The 18,581-nt window shown below is 41.8% G+C and overlaps 1 protein-coding gene across 2 annotated transcripts in view; it reads right to left on the reverse strand.

Annotated features, from left to right (window-relative positions):
* The window catches only part of Vcl (vinculin), a 99,504-nt gene that overhangs the window by 53,054 nt on the left and 27,869 nt on the right, over positions 1 to 18,581 (reverse strand). For both annotated transcript variants that reach the window (XM_006984773.4, XM_006984771.4), the window contains exon 2: positions 12,845 to 12,915. In XM_006984773.4, coding sequence (XP_006984835.1) covers positions 12,845 to 12,915 — 71 coding nt within the window. The remainder of the gene's footprint in view (positions 1 to 12,844; positions 12,916 to 18,581) is intronic.

Below are 18,581 nucleotides of genomic sequence, written 5' to 3' on the forward strand. Positions count from 1 at the left end.
AATGCTTTCATACGTACTGTAGGAATAGCCAATCACTCATTGAAGACCACTAACTCAAGACTGTTGACATGGCCCTTTCTTTCCTCTGTCTCATGTACTTGTCTTCCTCCTTCTTTATTTTGATTTGACACCACCACCCCACCCCCACCACCCCACACCCCACCACCATGCCCACCACCACCACCCCACCAACATCCCCACCAACCACCCCACCACCACCACCACCCCAACACTCCCTACCACCACCACACCACCATCACCACCACCACCATCCCGGTCTTGTGCTCCGTTTTAAATGTCTCTTCCTTCAGGTAATTGTCACTTGTCTCTCAAATCTACAGGTGTGTTATGTTCCCATGGAATTGACCATACTTTCTCGGTTTTCCCTCAAAATACTGTAAATCAGTCCAGCAAAATAAAAACCTCATTCACCTTAATGATTAATGTACTCACAGAGTATCAACACCTGACAAATAATAAATGCTCAGTAATGATTTGATGAATACATTTACCAAAGAAAACATAGTCATTTGAGCCAGGAAAATCATTAACTAGTTATTTATTTTGCATTTTTTGAGAGAGTTTTACTATGTAGTCCATGCTAGCCCTGACCCTGCTGTAGCCAAGGCTGGCCTTGAACTCATGATTCTCCAATCTCAGCCTCCCCTGTGATGGGACTGCAGGCATTCGTGATTACCATGCCTAGCAAGAAATCATTAACTAGTCCCAAACTTGATTTTACTTCCAGGGAACTTGGTCCTTACAGAATATAAACACAAGCATCACAGTGTACATTTCCTGAGCTACATCTAATCAGAGATCCAGTTACTGGATGTGATTTTCAACTTAAAAAAAAAAAAAAAGAAGAATTTTTAAATGCTAGGACTTACTTATGGAGAGAAAACCTGGCAGGATGGGAAAATGTAATGGAAGAGGTTTGCCAAGAATCAAATTGTTCTCCACTAATGGTTCTCTTGTGTGATAAAATGATAGGCAGAATAGACACTGCATCATTTTTTTACTACAATAAGATATCTGGTCAGTACATTAAAATTTAATGGCATTCATAAAAGCCAAACAAGTCCCACTATGATTACCAGCAATCAGAAACAGGAGGAGCCCATCAGGTCAGTAGAAAATGTGATTTTTATTTAAGCACTCTATCTGCCTGGCCTCTTGAAGTGATCTTCTACTTTGAAATAGAAAACTAAATTCTAGGGACTGACTAGGAATATGATCAGTTTTCCAATTAGTCTTATATCCTGACTACATCCTAATAATGTCCACTTAGATAACTTAATCAACTAGTGCAAGTTGAGGCTTCTCTGCCTTGGAGCCTTCAGCTTCAAGGACCAATTTTATTTTAATTTTATTTACTATTTTAAAGTGTGTTACTTTTGTCTATGCTGCATTTGTTTAACTCTGTGAAGCCGTGTTACTGTGCCTGTCTAAAACACCTGATGGTCTAATAAAGAAATGAACAGCCGATGGTGAGGCAGGAGAAAGGATAGGTGGGGCTGGCAGGCAGAGAGAATATACAGAGGGAGAAATCTGGAAAGGTCAATCGAGGAGGAGCCAGATAAGGAGGAGGACATGAGGTGCCAGCCACCCAGCTACACAACCAGAAACGGAGTAAGATATACAGAAGTAAGAGAATGGGAGAAGCCCAGAGGCAAGAGGTAGATGAGATAAACTGAGGAAAGCTGGCAAGAAACAAGCCAAGCTAAGGCCCGGCATTCATAATTAGGAATAAGCATCCATGTAGGATTTATTTAGCAGCTGGGTGGCGGGCCCCCCCCCCAAAAAAGAGGGGAAAAAAGTAACAATAGACCAATGTTTGTGATTTAGATCAAACAGACCAATGACAATTTCATGGAATTCTTAGCATGTAAAATGGTGTAAAAGAAGGTTCTATGTTTCTTAGTTCTTGGTGATTTAACATCACTAATTGAGATGTTTAAGCTATTTGTTTGCTTTGTTTTTTTCCCAATGATTGCTAAGTATCGAACACGAATGTTATACACACTACCACTCAGCTCTGTTCATAAAAAATGATTCTCTTCATAGTATCTCTTTGAGTTCTTTTTCAAGTAGATCTCGATCTCTCTCTCTCTCTCTCTCTCTCTCTCTCTCTCTCTCTCTCTCTCTCTCTCTCTCTCCTCCAGAGGGCTGGGATTAGAGGTGTGTAGCACAAGGCCTGACTTCAAACTGTATTTCAAAACAACAGAAATAGACTCACTCGTGTGTAGCATCCCAATAATAGCTAATATGCCTTGCATCCTGGAGTTGCCATTTTGAAAGGTCAGGGATCCACAGCCATTAGTCATCTAGAAACCTGAGTGAAGGCCACAGGCACAGTAGCAGTTTTTAGAAGGAGTAGGGAACACAGAGTACAAAAAGAGACATACTTTAATCTAATTCAAGTAGCAAGTGCACAGCCCCAACTCAGCCTATCATATGCTCCACGGTAATGCCGAAACATGTTGTCTCAACCTTGAGTTCTAATTGTAAGATCTTACAGTCCTCATACATAAAATCCATAAAGTACTCCTTTCCCTGTCCCAACTCTTAAAGTATGACACAATACAAAGCAGCTTCCTCATTCTTTTAAGATTTATTTTAATGATGCATATATGTGCATGTGAGTATGTACAGAGTCAAATCCCCTGGAACAGGAGCTGTAGGTGATTATGAGCTGTCTGACACACTACTGAAACTAACTCAGGTCCTCTGGAAGAGAAGAACACACTTTTAACCTCTCAGCCGTTTCTCCAGCCCCTTCTCATTCTTAGCCAAGCCAAGCTGCATGTGTACACCCAAAATGATAATTTTGTCAATTAAACTACCATAAAGCTAAGAGGTAAGGTTGTTGACTTCTTTAAAATTCATTTATGAGTATGTGTCTGCATCTATGTGAGTGAATGCTGCATGTCTATAAGTATCTGCAGAGACCAGAAGCAGGTGTCATAGCCCTTAGAGCTGGAGCTACAGACAGTTGTGAGCCACCTAACATTGATGCTGAGAACTGAATTTGGGTCCTCTGGAAGAGCAGTAAGCACACTGAAAACTATCAAAACTCTTTTATAAAGCAACAGCAAATGAACCCTTCTTTGATAGAGTATTTGCATTAGAACAAGAAAGCTAAATCTCTCTCTCTCTCTCTCTCTCTCTCTCTCTCTCTCTCTCTCTCTCTCAAACACACACACACACACACACACACACACACACACACCTTTTATTGCGGATGAGATCAGCTAAGACTGCAGCCAGTTTTGGCTTCCCCCAATAGATAACACAAGAGGAAAGTGAATGCTGGGAATAGGACTATTCTAAGCATTCCAGCCATCCAGGCTGTGTGTCCAAGTGTTGGGAAACAGCTCATTTGAAATCATGTGAGTCATACCTTTGACTCCTTAACATGTCATGTTTTCTCTCCCGCTCCTCTCTCTCCTCCCTCCAGCCTTTTTCAAATACAGCATCAGGGCACAGAGAAGAGATGCTAAACCTCACAAGGTTCCATGAAGAACTCTGCGACCCTCAAGTCATGGACTCTTGCAGTCCTTTTCTGTCTCAAGTCAGGGTTAGAGTAGAGACAGGCTGAACATACAAGCAAGTGTGTTTTACAAGTACCGGTAGTTTTCAAATGTATGCTGATGCTACTGTGATGTAAAAATTATTTTTAAATATTACTAAACTCATATTATCTTCTTGTTCTAACATATTCTTTTAATTAGTAGTTAAAGTCTCATTATTTGAAGGTCCTTTTGATGGAAAAAAAAGTTGAGAGTCACTATTCTACAGCATAATGTAATCAATAATGTAGGAATTTAAATGCCTACACACAAAATGTAATGGGACAAATACAATGAGGGAATACTTGCACTTACAAAAACAACTACCAATAACTGTCATGTGGATTTAAAAAAAGAAAGTCTGGAGTTCGGCTAATATCACAGCAGTAATTCTAAAAAAGGTAATAAATCACTAACAGAACCTAGGAGAACCACACACTTTAAACACAGCACAACAGCATCACTTACAAATATATAAAGCTAACACCTATAACTAAGTAGAAAATTAGTGTAGGAGATTTTAACATATTTTAATCAAAACTAACAGTTTCAACAGACAAATAGTAAGTAAGGCTATGAGTTGGACCCCCAATACCACAAAAAGAAAAAAAATAATAAGCATAGAAAGAAACTGAATGATTAATCAAGACTTCTCCCCAGGACAGTAGACACAAAGAGCTTTAGACATAGTTTACCAAACTTTCAACAGTGAATAGTTTTTATCTTATGTATACTGTTGAAAGAATGAGGGGAAAAAAGGCTTATTTTATGAAAATAAAATAACCTTGATACAAAGCTGGACAAGAACAGATCAAGAAAATTATCGAGCAAGGTTGTTCATGAACGAAGAATCGAAGACCTTTAAAATATCAGCCACTTAGGACCAGGAAGAGGGCTCAGCTGGTAAAGGTACTTGCCACTAAGCCTGGAACCCACCTGGTGGAAGGAGAGAACCGATTCTTGCAAGGTATCCTCTGACCTCCACACCCACACCCACACTGAAACAAATGTAACAAAAAACACTTCAACACCAGATCATTGAATCAGGTAGGATGCTCACACACATCAGTCCAGCACTCAGAACTGAAGCAGGAACAAGGGGAGACAGGTAGTCCGAGGTCAGCCAGGACCACATGGGGAGAGTCTGTCTTAAATGGAGGGGGTGGAAGCACACCACCCTAATTCAATTCAGCACTGCTGTTCGGTGAGACGATCTCACCATGTGGAGCTCAGGATGGCTTCAAACCAGGATATGTCCTGCCTCAAGCCCCCTGAATGTGCCACAACCCAGTCGATGCTTTTTAAAATCACAAGCAAATACAATTTATCCTTAAAAAAAAAAAAAAAAAAAAAAAAAAAAGAGCCCAGCAGTGCCGGTGCACGCCTTTAATCCCAGCACTCAGGAGGCAGAGGCAGGTGGATCTCTGTGAGTTGAAGGCCAGCCTGGTCTACAGAGTGAGTTCCAGGACATCCAGGGCTACATAAAGAAAACCCTGTCTAAAAAAAGAAGGAAAAAAAAAAAAAAGCAAGGATAGTTCACTATCAGAAAATTTACATTCATGTAGCAGACTACAGACTATCATAATACAGTAAAGGATCAAAGCTGTGATTCCTCAATAGATACTGAAAAAAACATTAAATATAAAAATACGCTGCCATGGGTTCTTTGTGTGTTTTAAAGTCATAGAGGCTAAAGGTATAATTCAGCAGAAGAATGACTGACTATTACATCATAAGTCCCTGGGTTTGATCCCCAGCACAACAAAATAAGTCTTACCATGCACAGAAAATATAGACTGGAGGGAAAAAAAATAGCTGTCACACAGTTTTTTAAAATAATTGGGTTTATTTGAAGAAATCAATAAAAAAAATTTAGAGACTATAGCAGGAAGCTAACCATCCCCAAGCCCCGCCTCACCTTTCCAGACATTTTCCATCTTCTCCTGTCAGAGAGTATTCTCACTAAGAGGGAGACTGTGTCTTAGCACACACCTTACAGTCACACAGGCCTGGGTGCGGCCCCTCGGCCACGCCTGCACTGAGCTACTTTCAACAAGTCCTGAGCTTGAGTCTGGGCTGCCTCATAAACAAAATGAAGTAGGTTAAAGAACAACCAGTCCATACACGGAATCTGAGAAATGGAGCTGTTTCACGGGGTTCCTTTGGTTCTGCTATGGGAAGAACAATAAAGATTTTAAACAATTCCAGGAAAAACAAACATACAAACTTTAAACTTTGAGAATAAACTTCTTAATCTGAGACTAGACCTATACTGGAAAAGTCAAGGTAATAATTAAAGGAATGTATCTGAATGTTTTTAGGGTTTCTATTTGCTTTTTGTTTTGTTTGTTTCATTTATTCCATGTGCATATACGCCTGCATGAGAGTGTGTGTGTGTGTGTGTGTGTGAGAGAGAGAGAGAGAGAGAGAGAGAGAGAGAGAGAGAGAGAGAGAGAGAGAGAGAGAGAGAGAGACTAGAAGTCATCATGTGAGTGTCTCCCTCAACCATATTCAAAGATTGGCTACCCAGCCAGTAGGCCACCCAGACTCTCCGGTCTCTACCTCCTGCCCCCCAGTGTTGGGATTACAGGTACATACCACTATCTCCAACCTTTTAGGTAGGTGCTGGGGATCCCAACTCAGTTCCTCATGCTCACACAGCTGGTACTTTCCCCCGTGAGTCATCCCCCCAAGCCTGATTTTCCAGGGAAACGCTGAGGCAGTCAACAGTCTCAATATAAGATGAGTCACTGAGTCGGTAGTATTTGTGATCCTTCAGTCCTTAAAAGGTTAGTGCTCCGACTCTTTACAGTTGGAGGTCACAGGACGGACGAGCCAGGAGATGGATAGGGCACTACAGCACCTGCTGTGCGGCCTTGACAGCCTGAGCTACAGCCTTGGAGCCCACTAGAGGAGCGAGAGGAGGGGCAGCTTGCATCTATCGGAAGAATCACCCCAAAGCGCACAAGGGCAGCAGCAGGTGAGACACAAAGGAGACCCTGCCTCAGTAAGGCAGAGGAAACCAAGACCTAAACTGTCCTGACCTCACACCCACTATGGCAAGTGCATGCCCGCACTCACACTGCACCATATACTACACACATGCACACAAATAATAAACAAGGATTAAGATAGCGAAATACATCACGAGTTACGTCTGTACTTTTTCTTTTCTTTTTTTTTGAAACACTTAGGGAAAGAATAAATCGTAATCTTTTCAAAGTGGTGCACAACTTTAATCCCTGAACTCGGGAAGTAGGGGCAAGTGAATTTAAATGTAAAGCTAGCCTGGCCTACATAGCTACATAGCAAGTTCTAAGCCAGCCAGGGCTACACAGTAAGACCCTGTCTCTCAGAACAAAAAAGGGTACTGTCCAAGGGTGGGTCACCCTAGCTCTGGAAGGTCAGACAGAAAATGAACATACCCTTGGAAACCATGAAATCTGCAATAAGTAATGGTGTGAGCTTGAGTGAGTCAGTTTGTCAAAGATTAGTCATTTCATCTGTAAAATGGGTTTATTACTGGTGGTATGTACCTGCAACCTCAGGATCGGGATTTTAGGCCAGCTTCGGCTACATATCCAACTCCAGGTTAACCTAGTCCACATGAAACCCCACCTCAAAAGTGAGAGCTGATTTTAAATGGGAAGAATATCAACATTGGTATTCTCAGAATTACATGATAATATATGTATACACATGCCCGTAAATATATGTGAGCTTCTGGGCCCTCTGAGATCTTTTCAATCTTTTGATTATTCTGTAGACAATGGAAACAGAACGCCTGCCTAATGTTTTATTTGCTCACTTCTCAATCATCTGGGGTAAAGTAAACCAAAGATTTAACCCATGTCTACCTATTTAGAACTTGTCTACAAGTTAAATAAGACAACTAACTCTCTTACTACTGAGAAGTCTGAAAGCTTCACAAATTATTTCTAAGGGAGTCAGTCCAAAACAGCAGTACACAGCTATGTTTAACACAGCAAGTCCAAAGGGGAGCTATTTAAAATGAGAGTGCTTGCTCTGGGTCAAAAATGCAGTGAGGCAGCTGGCAGACATGACCTCACAAAACTTGAACATCCAGCTGAAGAGACAAAAGTCTTCTTATAATAGCAATGGAAAGGACCACAAAAATCTCAAGTTTAAAAACAAACAAACCCTGAAACATCAGAAGCACACAGTAGCCGCGGGCAAACAAGTGGAAGTGAATACTACAATAAAAAAATAATTCTAAAGGAATCAATGATTCTGTGCACTTTAATCACCAAGTGGGTTTAAAATACAAATTACAAGACAATTTTGTTTGCGTTCTCAAGATCAAAAGAAAAGAAAATCTAAATATAAGTGCTGGTAATATAAAACAAAATACTCTTTACCTTGGGCCGAAAAGACCTAAACTAGATCTAAGTATGTTTTAATCACTTTAAAATGTATTCTTTGTACATTAATACAAACTATGTTAAGATCTTACAGGTAGGTGCCAAAATTATGCCAGCTGATAGAGTTTAAGGATGAAAACAAGGTGCTGGGGGGGGGGGGGGGCATGATGAATGTGTGGCGCACAGAGCGCTCTCTCACACACCTTGTTTTATTCAGCAGGCCTAGACATCCCAGTATGTTTCAAAGACAAGCCACACTGGAAAATCAATGCAAGCTTTGACAGTTACCAACAGGCTGCTCGGAGCAGCAATGAGGCACAGGGTGACACTTCCCAGTCCCAGTGCGGCAGCATTTGCCTGCCAGCAGAAAATGTGTACTCTGCTCCCTTCAGGGAGTTCATACACAGACCACAGTAATGCCCGAGAACACTGGAGTTCATACACAAGACCACAGTGATGCCCTGAGAACACTGGAGTTCATACACAAGACCACAGTGATGCCCTGAGAACACTGGAGTTCGTACACAAGACCACAGTGATGCCCCGAGAACACTGGAGTTCATACACAGACCACTGGAGTTCATACACAGACCACAGTGATGCCCCGAGAACACTGGAGTTCATACACAGACACAGTGATGCCCCGAGAACACTGGAGTTCATATACAGACCACAGTGATACCCTGAGAACACTGGAGTTCATACACAAGACCACAGTGATGCCCGAGAACACTGGAGTTCATACACAGACCACAGTGATGCCCTGAGAATACTGGGGCACTAAACAGCCTTAGACAAGGCCCAGGACTGACTTCCTTTCTGTTTCTGTTCTACTGCAGAAATAGAAGTGAACTTCCTACTTGGGAGGCAAAGGCAGGTGGATCTCCATGAGCTTGAGGCCAGTCTAGTCTACAAAACGAGTTCCAGGACAGCTGGAGCTACACCGTAAAACAGTGTCTCAAAAAACTTTAAAAAAAAAGAATGATGTTCTACTGTATTCTACAAAGGCATTTTTCCCCAAGGTGTGCTGGCTGGTCTTATGTCAACTTGACACGTAAAATGAGTTATCTGAAAGAAGGGAAAATCAATTGAAAAAAGCTTCCATAAGATCCAGCTGTAAGGCATTTTCTTAATTAGTGATCAATGGGGGATGACGCCGCCCATTGTGAGTGGAGCCAGCCCTGGGCTGGTGGTCCTGGATTCTATTAGAAAGCAGGCTGAGTAGGCCATGGAGAGCAAGCCAGTAAGCAGCTCTCCTCTATGGCCTCTGCACCAACTCCTGCCTCCAGGTTCCTGCCCTGTTTGAGTCCTGTCCTGGCTTCCTTAGGGTTGTGATGTGGAAGTGTAAGCTGAACAGACCCTTTCCTCCCCATCTTGCTTTTTGGTCATGGTGTTTCCTTGCAGCACCAGAAACCCTAACTAAAACACAAGGCAGATTCCTATAAACATTTCTCACCTATAAAGAATCAGCGTGAAGCAAGTCCACGCCGACAAAAGGTGAATCTGGCCAGTTTGACACACAACTTATTCTCCTTCACTGACACCTAGTATCCATTCTGAATCGGGCTATGAATCTTGCTGAAAAACCACTTTCATGCTGTCGTCCTGTGGCTCAAAAACTGCAAAGCTTCTTCTTCTCTGCCAGCTCTAAATTCCCCAGCCTGGCTTTCATGGACCACCATCCCTGGGCCCAACCCTCCTCACTAGACTTCCTTTCCTGCCACCTCCACTGTTACCAGTCTTCTTCTCACGGGCCTCCACAACGTACATCCACCACTTATTACATCCAGGTGCCTTCTCCACCTCTATTCTCCCAAGTCTCAGGTCGTACATGACACCTCCTTCTACTAGTCACGCCTACACTGACAGTTCTTTTTATGAAGTCCATTTGCATCACAGCTCCTGAACTTGAAAGTTCTCAAAATATCTCCACTTTCTGTTTCCCTCTGACACACAGGGGGAAATAAAAACCTGTAATCCAACTAGTTGCTCAGGAAGCAGAGGAGGAAGAATCTTGAATTAAAAGCCAGCAGAGCTTTATTTGAGATTGCTCGTGTGTGTGTGTGTGTGTGTGTGTGTGTGTGTGTGTGTGTGTGTGTGTGTGTGTGTGTTGTGTGTTGTGTGTCTGGAACTATGTGCAATTCCCAGGTATAAAGGCTGTAAGTCCACTCATTCCTCTTCCAGTAAAGGAATCATATAAAAAGCAAAATAGTGAATTACACTTCAGTGAGAGTATAAGAAAAACAACAACAAAAACAGTAAGTAGTGATGAGAGGGATGTGTGGCTGAATTCATTTTCTGCTTCCCAACCACACCTGCTCCTACCTCCTGGAGTTTCATATTTGTTTTGATTTTACGTATATGGGTGTTCTGTCTGTACATCTGTCTGTGCACTCTATGCATAATGCTGCCTGGTGCCTTTGGGAGCCAGAAGAGTCTCTAATGCCCTAGAACTGGAGTTACATGTGGTTGTGAGCTACCATGTGGGTGCTGGGAACTGAACCCAGGTCCTTTAGAAGAGCAGCCAGGGGGCTGGAGTGATGGCTCAGTGGTTAAGAGCACCAACTGCTCTACCAGAGGACACGGGTTCAATTCCCAGCACCCACATGGCAGCTAACAACTGTCTGTAACTCTAAGATCTGACACCCTCACACAGACATACATGCACGTAAAATACCAATGCAAATAAAATAAGAAGACAAATAAATTTAAAGAAGAAGGAGAAGGAGGAGGAGGAGGAGGAGGAGGAGGAAGAGGAGGAGAAGGGCAGCCAGTGCTCTTACCTGCTAAACCATCTTTCTAGCCCTCAATATTTTTTAAGCACAGTTATTGGTAAATTTTGTGGGTTTTGTACTACTAATAAACTACTTATAATATCTTTCACAGGGGATTTTTCACTGTATCCTGGTAAGAACTGCTATTCTCTGTAGCCTAGAGCATGCTAGACAAGTAGAAGGCAATCAATAATTAACCAATGAGTGTATCTAAACCATTAATCAATCAGTTACATATAAATATTAATTAGTGCTCAGCTGCTGATGGTAAAAATAAAATATAACATGCAATGAAAGAGCTGTCACGCCTGCTGACAGTTTCTAAAGGACAGGTGACTTCTCAAGAGGTGAGTCATATACTTTAGCATGCACGTCACGGCTGCGGCCCTCCCAAAGTGTATGAGGCCCAACACGATTCCTACAGCAGCTATCTATATAACTTTGTGCAGCAGTGTGGATATGATTCCAATCTTGGTAAACTTGGTGAACGGTGAGCTTATTTTCTAACGTGGTCAGAGGCCAGGTAACTTGTTCCACCCACAAGAAAGACCTGCTGTGTCATGCAAATCTTGTTGTGTACAAAAATGTCTTTGTTTTTTGGCTTTGCTCTGGTTTTGTTTTTTTCTGAAACAGGGTCTCACTATGTAGCCCTGGCTGTCCCAGAACTCGCTATATAGACCAGACTGACCCTGAACTAACTCATAAATATCTGCCTGCCTCTGCCTCCTAAATGCTGAGATTAAGTATGTTTGCCACCACGCCCTACCTTTAAATGGTTCTTTTATAAAAAGGAATGCCCTGAACACTGCAAGTGCCTCAATGCCAAATACAGTTTAAACCCAGGCTGAATATTCCATATCTAAAGTGCTTGAGATCAGAAATAGTTCTTCTCTTAAGGGTTGTTTGTTTGTTTGTTTGTTTGTTTGTTTGTTTTAAACTGGAAGTGTTCAACCTGTGTGTCACTTTTAACTAATATTAAACTCACTTTGCAATGTTCCCTGAATTGACAGTCACATAAGCCAGTGATTTGATTTTGAGACTTACTCCAAACCCTGAAATGGCATATCCTTCCTTCCCTGAAAGCTCTTTAAATACAGACAAAATAGTTCGAGTAGGAACCTACCCCTGGCCGAGAATTCTTTGTCTTCTGCTGCCTTGGCATCCTCACGTTCTAGAAAGTGAAGCTAAGAGTAAACTTCTAAAACTCAGTCCCTTCCTTGTGCTGACTAAGAAGCGGTCACTACTCAGATCCACACACCGCAGACTACAAAGGAAGCTTAGGTCAGTAATGCCCTGGAAACATCCAAACACCAACCAAATAGCCCCAAAGAATGGCCTACTCAACAATTCCAAGGATGTAATTAATTGCTTCCATCTGTTTCCCTCTGTCCCTTCCCCTCCAAGCCAAGACATCTATTTTCTGCTTCCTTACATCCTAAAGAAAAGCAAGAAAAACATAACCTTACTGTTCTAAATTTTAGTGTATTTTCTTGCCTCCAGAGTTGGCAACGACATTCATCTTATTTGGGCTTTAAGCTACAATAAAATCTCAGTGTAGCTAATTAAGTGATACACTTTTTAAATAAACTGGTCAATATTTTTCAGTTGATCATGCAAACACTGGCTTTTCTCGTGTTCTCATGGAGAACAAGGGTTTTGCCTCCTGGTACAATAAAGGTTCAAACCTCTGGGCTTCAGCCTCTGATTAACCTTACAGGAGTAACTGTTTCACTGAAATATATACAATGATGACTTTCTAATTCTATCCTTCCTTCCATATTTATTGATTCCCAGTCTCCTCATCAAATAGGGCTATGGAGCTACTCTGAAAAAAACGTTTATACAAGAAGAGTAGGAGAAAAGACTAATTATTGCTCCTCCAAGGGCCATCCATGAAAAAAAAAATGGGGGGGCGCCTCTTTTCTTTAGGATTTATTTTATTTTTGACCTCCACATACACATGAACACATGTGTATGAAGACACACACACACACACACACACACACACACACACACCAGAAGTAGCTCTTGGAATCAATTTACTTTTTCTGACAAGAGTATTATTTTTCTGACAAGAGTATTATTCTATTTAATAACAAATGCTTCAGTTACTCACTTAATAAATGCTGGTGGCATGTCTCTCTTCAAAATCTGATCCTCGGTGGTCTGAACTGTCTCTTTTCCGACCTACAAGAGGAAGACATGAGTCAAGCCTAAGTTCTCAGACTGTCAGTACATTGCACTTACGCATGTCTCAAACATATGTTAACATGATGAGTCCAGGTATGGCAGCATACACCTGCAATCCCATCACTCAAGAGGCTGAGGCAAGATTGTTACCAGTTTGAGGCCATCCTGGACAGAGAGTACCAGTCAAAACAACACCACCACAACAAATAACCCTCCATAATCTACATCATAATTTTTGGATTTTCAATTATTAAGATCAATCAAACCATGCGTGGTGGTGCACATCTATAACCCCAATACTTAGGAGAGGGATACAGAAGGATCAGGAATCCACATAGTAAGTACAAAGCCAGCCTAGGGTACAGGAGAACTTGTCTCAAAGGGGGAGAAAAAGGATTGTCCCCATGACATGTTTTCACAATATAATTAGAAAACAATATGAAGTTACCACATCTCGAGAGTGTCTTGGGGGCATTACTAAAAATAGTGAGAGAATGCAGAAACCTGTTGAAAATACACATGCATATGCTACACTGGAGAAACATCTCTAAAGGGTCACAAAAAGTGCATAGCTTAACCAGACTAAAATGAACATACAAAACATTATACACACAAATATACATGGGGAGCGAGAGGGGAAGGGAGAGACTGGAAGAAATATCTGATGAAATTCTGACTCTGATACTAGAAATCAAACAAGAAAACATGCAACTTTGATAGTAACACATACATGTACATATGTTTGTGTGTGTGTGTGTGTGTGTGTGTGTGTGTGTGTGTGTGTGTGTGTGTAAACCTGAAAATAACATGCTTTTTCATAATTAAAGAACAACTTGATGCTGGGCGGTGGTGGTGCATGCCTTTGATCCCAGCACTCGGGAGGCAGAGGCAGGCAGATCTCTGTGAGTTCGAGGCCAGCCCGGTCTACAGAGTGAATTCCAGGACAGCCAGAGCTACACAGAGAAACCCTGTCTCGAAAAAACAAAAAAAAAAAAAAAAAATCTTGAAAAGAAATAATATACACTTTTGAATGCCAACAATGTAATGGACAGTTCCACACTCAGCAAGTAGCAATGTAAACTTGCACATTCCCTTTTGGCATTTGCTTCTGTATCTTATGAAACATAAAAATTGTCCCAACTAAGAACTCCAAATTAAGAGACCAGACCTTACCAGCAGTTATCACCAAATGTGATAATTACAATATTCACAAAAGTATTCACTATGATGTTATTCTTAACAGCCAAATCCTTTTAAAGTAACTTACCGAACAGAAACAGTTAAGCAAATTAAGACACATCTTAATTTGGAGGGAGGCCAATACGGTTATAGACTTGGTATTGTGGGAAAATACTTCTGACCTCCTACTTCACTTAAATGAACCACGGCTAGGTATGGTGGCTCACGCCTGTCATCTCAGCCATCAGGAAGGTGACAAGTGCATACCCTCCTGGGCTACGAAGTGAGCTCCCGGCTAATCTAAAATCACAAAACAGGTCTGCAGCTGTGGCTCAGTGTTAAAGCACTGGGCTGCTGCATACGAGGTCTCAGGTTCAATTCCCAGCTCAGAAAAAAAGAAATTCAACATTTTTTAAATATAATTTTTAGGTTGTTAATTGCAAGAGGCAAACAATGTGCCCAGCATAAATCTACTTAGGTATGCTCAGTAACAAAGTTAAACCACATTACAGTACAGAAATGTGAAATTTCTTAAGCCCTCATTAAGGAGCATCTTAATCTTACTTAGCCATTTAACTTTTGAGTTTAAAGAAAAAAAGTGAAGCTAGGCAGTGGTGGCGCATGCCTTTAATTCTAGCACTTAGGAGGCAGAGGCAGGCAGATCTCTCTGAGTTCGAGGCCAGCCTGGTCTACAGAGTGAGTTTCAGAAGAGTCAGGACTACACAGAGAAACCCTGTCTGGAGGGAGGGGAAAAAAAAAGCTGAAAAAAGTGAGCAAGAAAAATCCCTTAATGCACAATAAATCAGCTAAAGAAAAAGCTACAATAAACTATTCTTAGGGAATACCAGTCATGCATAAATTACTGAAGACAAGTTTTTTTTCTCTATCAAGTTAATAGCTCAGAAAAAGCATCACACAGTACTGTGTAAGAGCCAGCGCTTCTGTAGACAATAGACTGTCTGTAGCATAATAAAAGCCTTTCAAATCAGCAGCTGGTTTTAGAGTTTCTCAGATCAAATATGACAGACTATTTCCAGATGTGTTGTTCACTGTGTTTGCCAGCTGAAAACAGCCATTCAAAAAGCTGTGGGCCATGATTCCAGGAAGTAAAAGACAAAGTTCAAGCACGACATCACTGGCTCATACTCAGTATAACGGAGTTGAAGGAATGAATATTCAGTGTTGGCACATGGAGATTCCTTTAATGTATGCGCAGGGAGCAGAGGGACAGAGAAACGGACTATGGAAGAGGGAGGAGAAAAACCCCACGTCAGACACTGCTCCAGGTACTAAAGATGAAGCAGACAGCAGGTTTCCTGCCTCTGTGGCACTTACATTCAAGTAGGGTCAGACAGACAGCCACAAATAAATAGGCTGAGGATGTGCCTCGGTTGGTACAGTGCCTGCCTTGCATGCTGGAAGCCCTGGGTTAGATCCTCAGCACAGCATAACCCAGGAGTGCTGGGATACTCCAGATACAGATATACATGGCACATAGATATACACACACAGGCAACTACACTCGCACACATAAAATAAAATTTTAAAAATAAATAAAAGCAGACAAAACAGTTTGTTCTAAAGAAATAATGCTAGAGCTGAGACTTTGAGGTTAATCTCATGCTGAAGATCTGGGCCATGCTACTCAGGAGACCAGAGTAGGAAGACGCAAGTTCTGGGCCACCCTGAATACCCTACTGAGACCCTGTACCAAACACACAAACCTGATCTACCTAGTCTCCTTGTCTACTCTGTTGTATTTTCATTTAAAACAAACAAACATGGGTGCTATAGAAACTGGCTGCACGGTCACGGGGAGACCGGAGGAAATGTATTTCCTGTCATCTCTTGCTTGGTGGCTTCAAATCTCAAAGTTTTTTCTTTGGTTTTCCTAGAAAGGCTTTATCAGTTGTTCACAGATCAGGAGATACCACTATGGCCCTTTCTACCCTTGGAAATTGGCTTCTTTGGATGCCCTGGACTGCGTGATACTTATTTAACAGAACACTGAACTGTCAAGAAGTAGAACAGAGGATGACAGCCCTGCAGTAGACCTGCAGGTCAAGGCAGCCTAACTCTGTCTTCTCCAGATGATTTCCTTAGCTGACGCCAGTCCAACTGGTCTTTCTGATTCAGTAAACCATATCCTCAAAAACATCTGACTGAACCCTTGCCTGGGCTCATTTTTCTGGTTGAGCTATGCAATCCTTTTCTTCTCCACCTCGACGCTAAGTTTCAGGTCTAGCTCTTTCTTTTGAAAAGAGATCATTTGGTAAGGACATAAAAAAGGTTGATGAGTAACTTAAGAATGAGTTAATAGGAAGAGTCGGGAGACAAGCTCAGCTTTCGAAGATTGATGTTGAGTGTTTATAAGTCCAGTTTTAGAAGGTTTAAGGTTCCCCACAGGTCAGTGATGTATCTCACACCTCTACAGCTCACCGGAACACCTGGCCTGCTAAGCCAAAGACATGACAGAATATGCTCCCTTGTTTATAGTTCCATATTAGCTAATAAAAGTCCGTGACCTCAGCTAACTGATTAAATTACTTTTCCTTTAATTGCTTCTTCCACCACCGTGACCTAAGTGCCTTCAGGGGCTGGAGAGATGGTTCAGTGATTAAGAGCACTGTCTGCTCATCCAAAGGACCTAAGTTCACATTCCAGCATCCTTGTCAACAATTCCACAACCACCTGTGACTCCAGCTCCAGAGGATCCAATTCCCTCCTGGTCTCTTGCTGAGACACACACACACATACACAAACACAAGTGCACGCACACGCGCACACACACACCACCACCACCACCACCACCACCACCACCACCATCATCATCATCATCATCATAAAATAAAGAGCTTTTAATTCAAGTGTTAAAAATGCAGCAATAGAGTTGGTAAACTTTTAATGAACTCTAATAATTTATTAATAATGAAAATATTAAGGTGAATGAATTATTTCTGGACTACAATATTTGCTGTTCTTCCAGAGGATCTGAGTTCAAATTCCAGGACCCATATCAGATGGCTCACAACTACTTGTAACTCCAGCTCCAGGTGTCTCCAACACCTGGCCTCTGGGTAGACCTGCATTTGTGCACTTACCCATACACAGACACATATACGCAACCAAAAATCATTTCTAAAATGTAAGTGCAGAGCAAATATGAACAAATAGTTCTTACATAAAGTTCTGAGCAAGTTGTCTGGTCACTATTTTAAAATAACACTTTCAGAATTATCTAACTTTATAGTGAACGCTCGTTTTCACTACCAAATTTTGATAGGTTTGTCCACTGCCGGCCACTGTTCTTAAGACCTGATTTATAATCAATCCAATGATCAGATGCTCCCTGCCAACTATGTGTCACCTAGGTAGTAGGAAGAGAAAAAGGAACAACACATGCTTGGCCATATAAACTGAACTAGTGGTAGTGAATGAGAAACAGGCCTGGGAGCAGCTTCAGGGGACCTGGCAGGAAGCCTTGTTTCTTCTGAAAGCTCTTAAAGGAAGTTGTTCTGTAATTCAAATATCTTTTGTTCAATATGTGACTTTCCGCTCAAAAGTTCTGTATAAGAAGGCTTTTGTCTTCTGCTATTGTTATTATTACTCTTTTCATCACAACCTACTCAAGTTCAAAAATGTAGGATGATTGGAGGGGTGGCTGACTAAGTCACTACCTAGACTAAAAAATGTTAATACAAATGTCTCCCTTAGCTCCAGTAGATATAAGAAAATGGTTATGAAAAAACACAGCAGAGAGGATTCTTCGTATTACCAATCTGTATAGTATAAGTGGTAACTACAGTGCTTTACAAAAGGTGGCAAGGTGGCAGGCATGGTGGTCGTAACCTTTAATGAGGCAGGAGGACTGTGAGGTAAGAATCCAGCCTGTGCTACACAGTGAGACAATGTTTAGACAACAGGTTTCCTCCCTCCCTCCCTCCTTCCCTTCCTTCCTTTTAATACAAGGTCTCACTATGTAGCTCTGGCTGGCCTAGAACTCACTATAACAATTAGGATGACCTTGAGAGCAGGGTGACCTTGGTATCACAGAGATGCACCCCCCCAGACTCTACCGCTGGAGTGCTGGAATTAAGGGTGTGCACCACCATACTCAGCTAGACAGTAGGATCTTAATTTAATGTAAGCCTTTACATTGCCACCACCCACAAGGCCAATCATTCCCGACCAACCAGTCACAACCAACCAGCAGCATATGGCTGGAGAAAAGACTGCAGATGAGAAGATGCATCTACATGACACTTACTCCATGTAGAGGAGGGGAAAGAAATCTAGGGTGAAGTTCTTGCTCCTGGCTCAAGGGTCCACGTCAACAGGAACAGAGAGAAAGCCAGAGCTTGGAGGGAAAGGACTGTTCAGATGGCACTGTTTACCTGGGCTGGAGAAGGGATTTGAAAGTGACAGTGAAGTGTCTCTAGAAGCCACAAGAAAATCAGTGAAGTCAAGAGCCAACAACACTAACA

This window comes from Peromyscus maniculatus, chromosome 9 (assembly GCF_049852395.1).
Source record: "Peromyscus maniculatus bairdii isolate BWxNUB_F1_BW_parent chromosome 9, HU_Pman_BW_mat_3.1, whole genome shotgun sequence".
Lineage (NCBI taxonomy): Eukaryota > Metazoa > Chordata > Mammalia > Rodentia > Cricetidae > Peromyscus > Peromyscus maniculatus.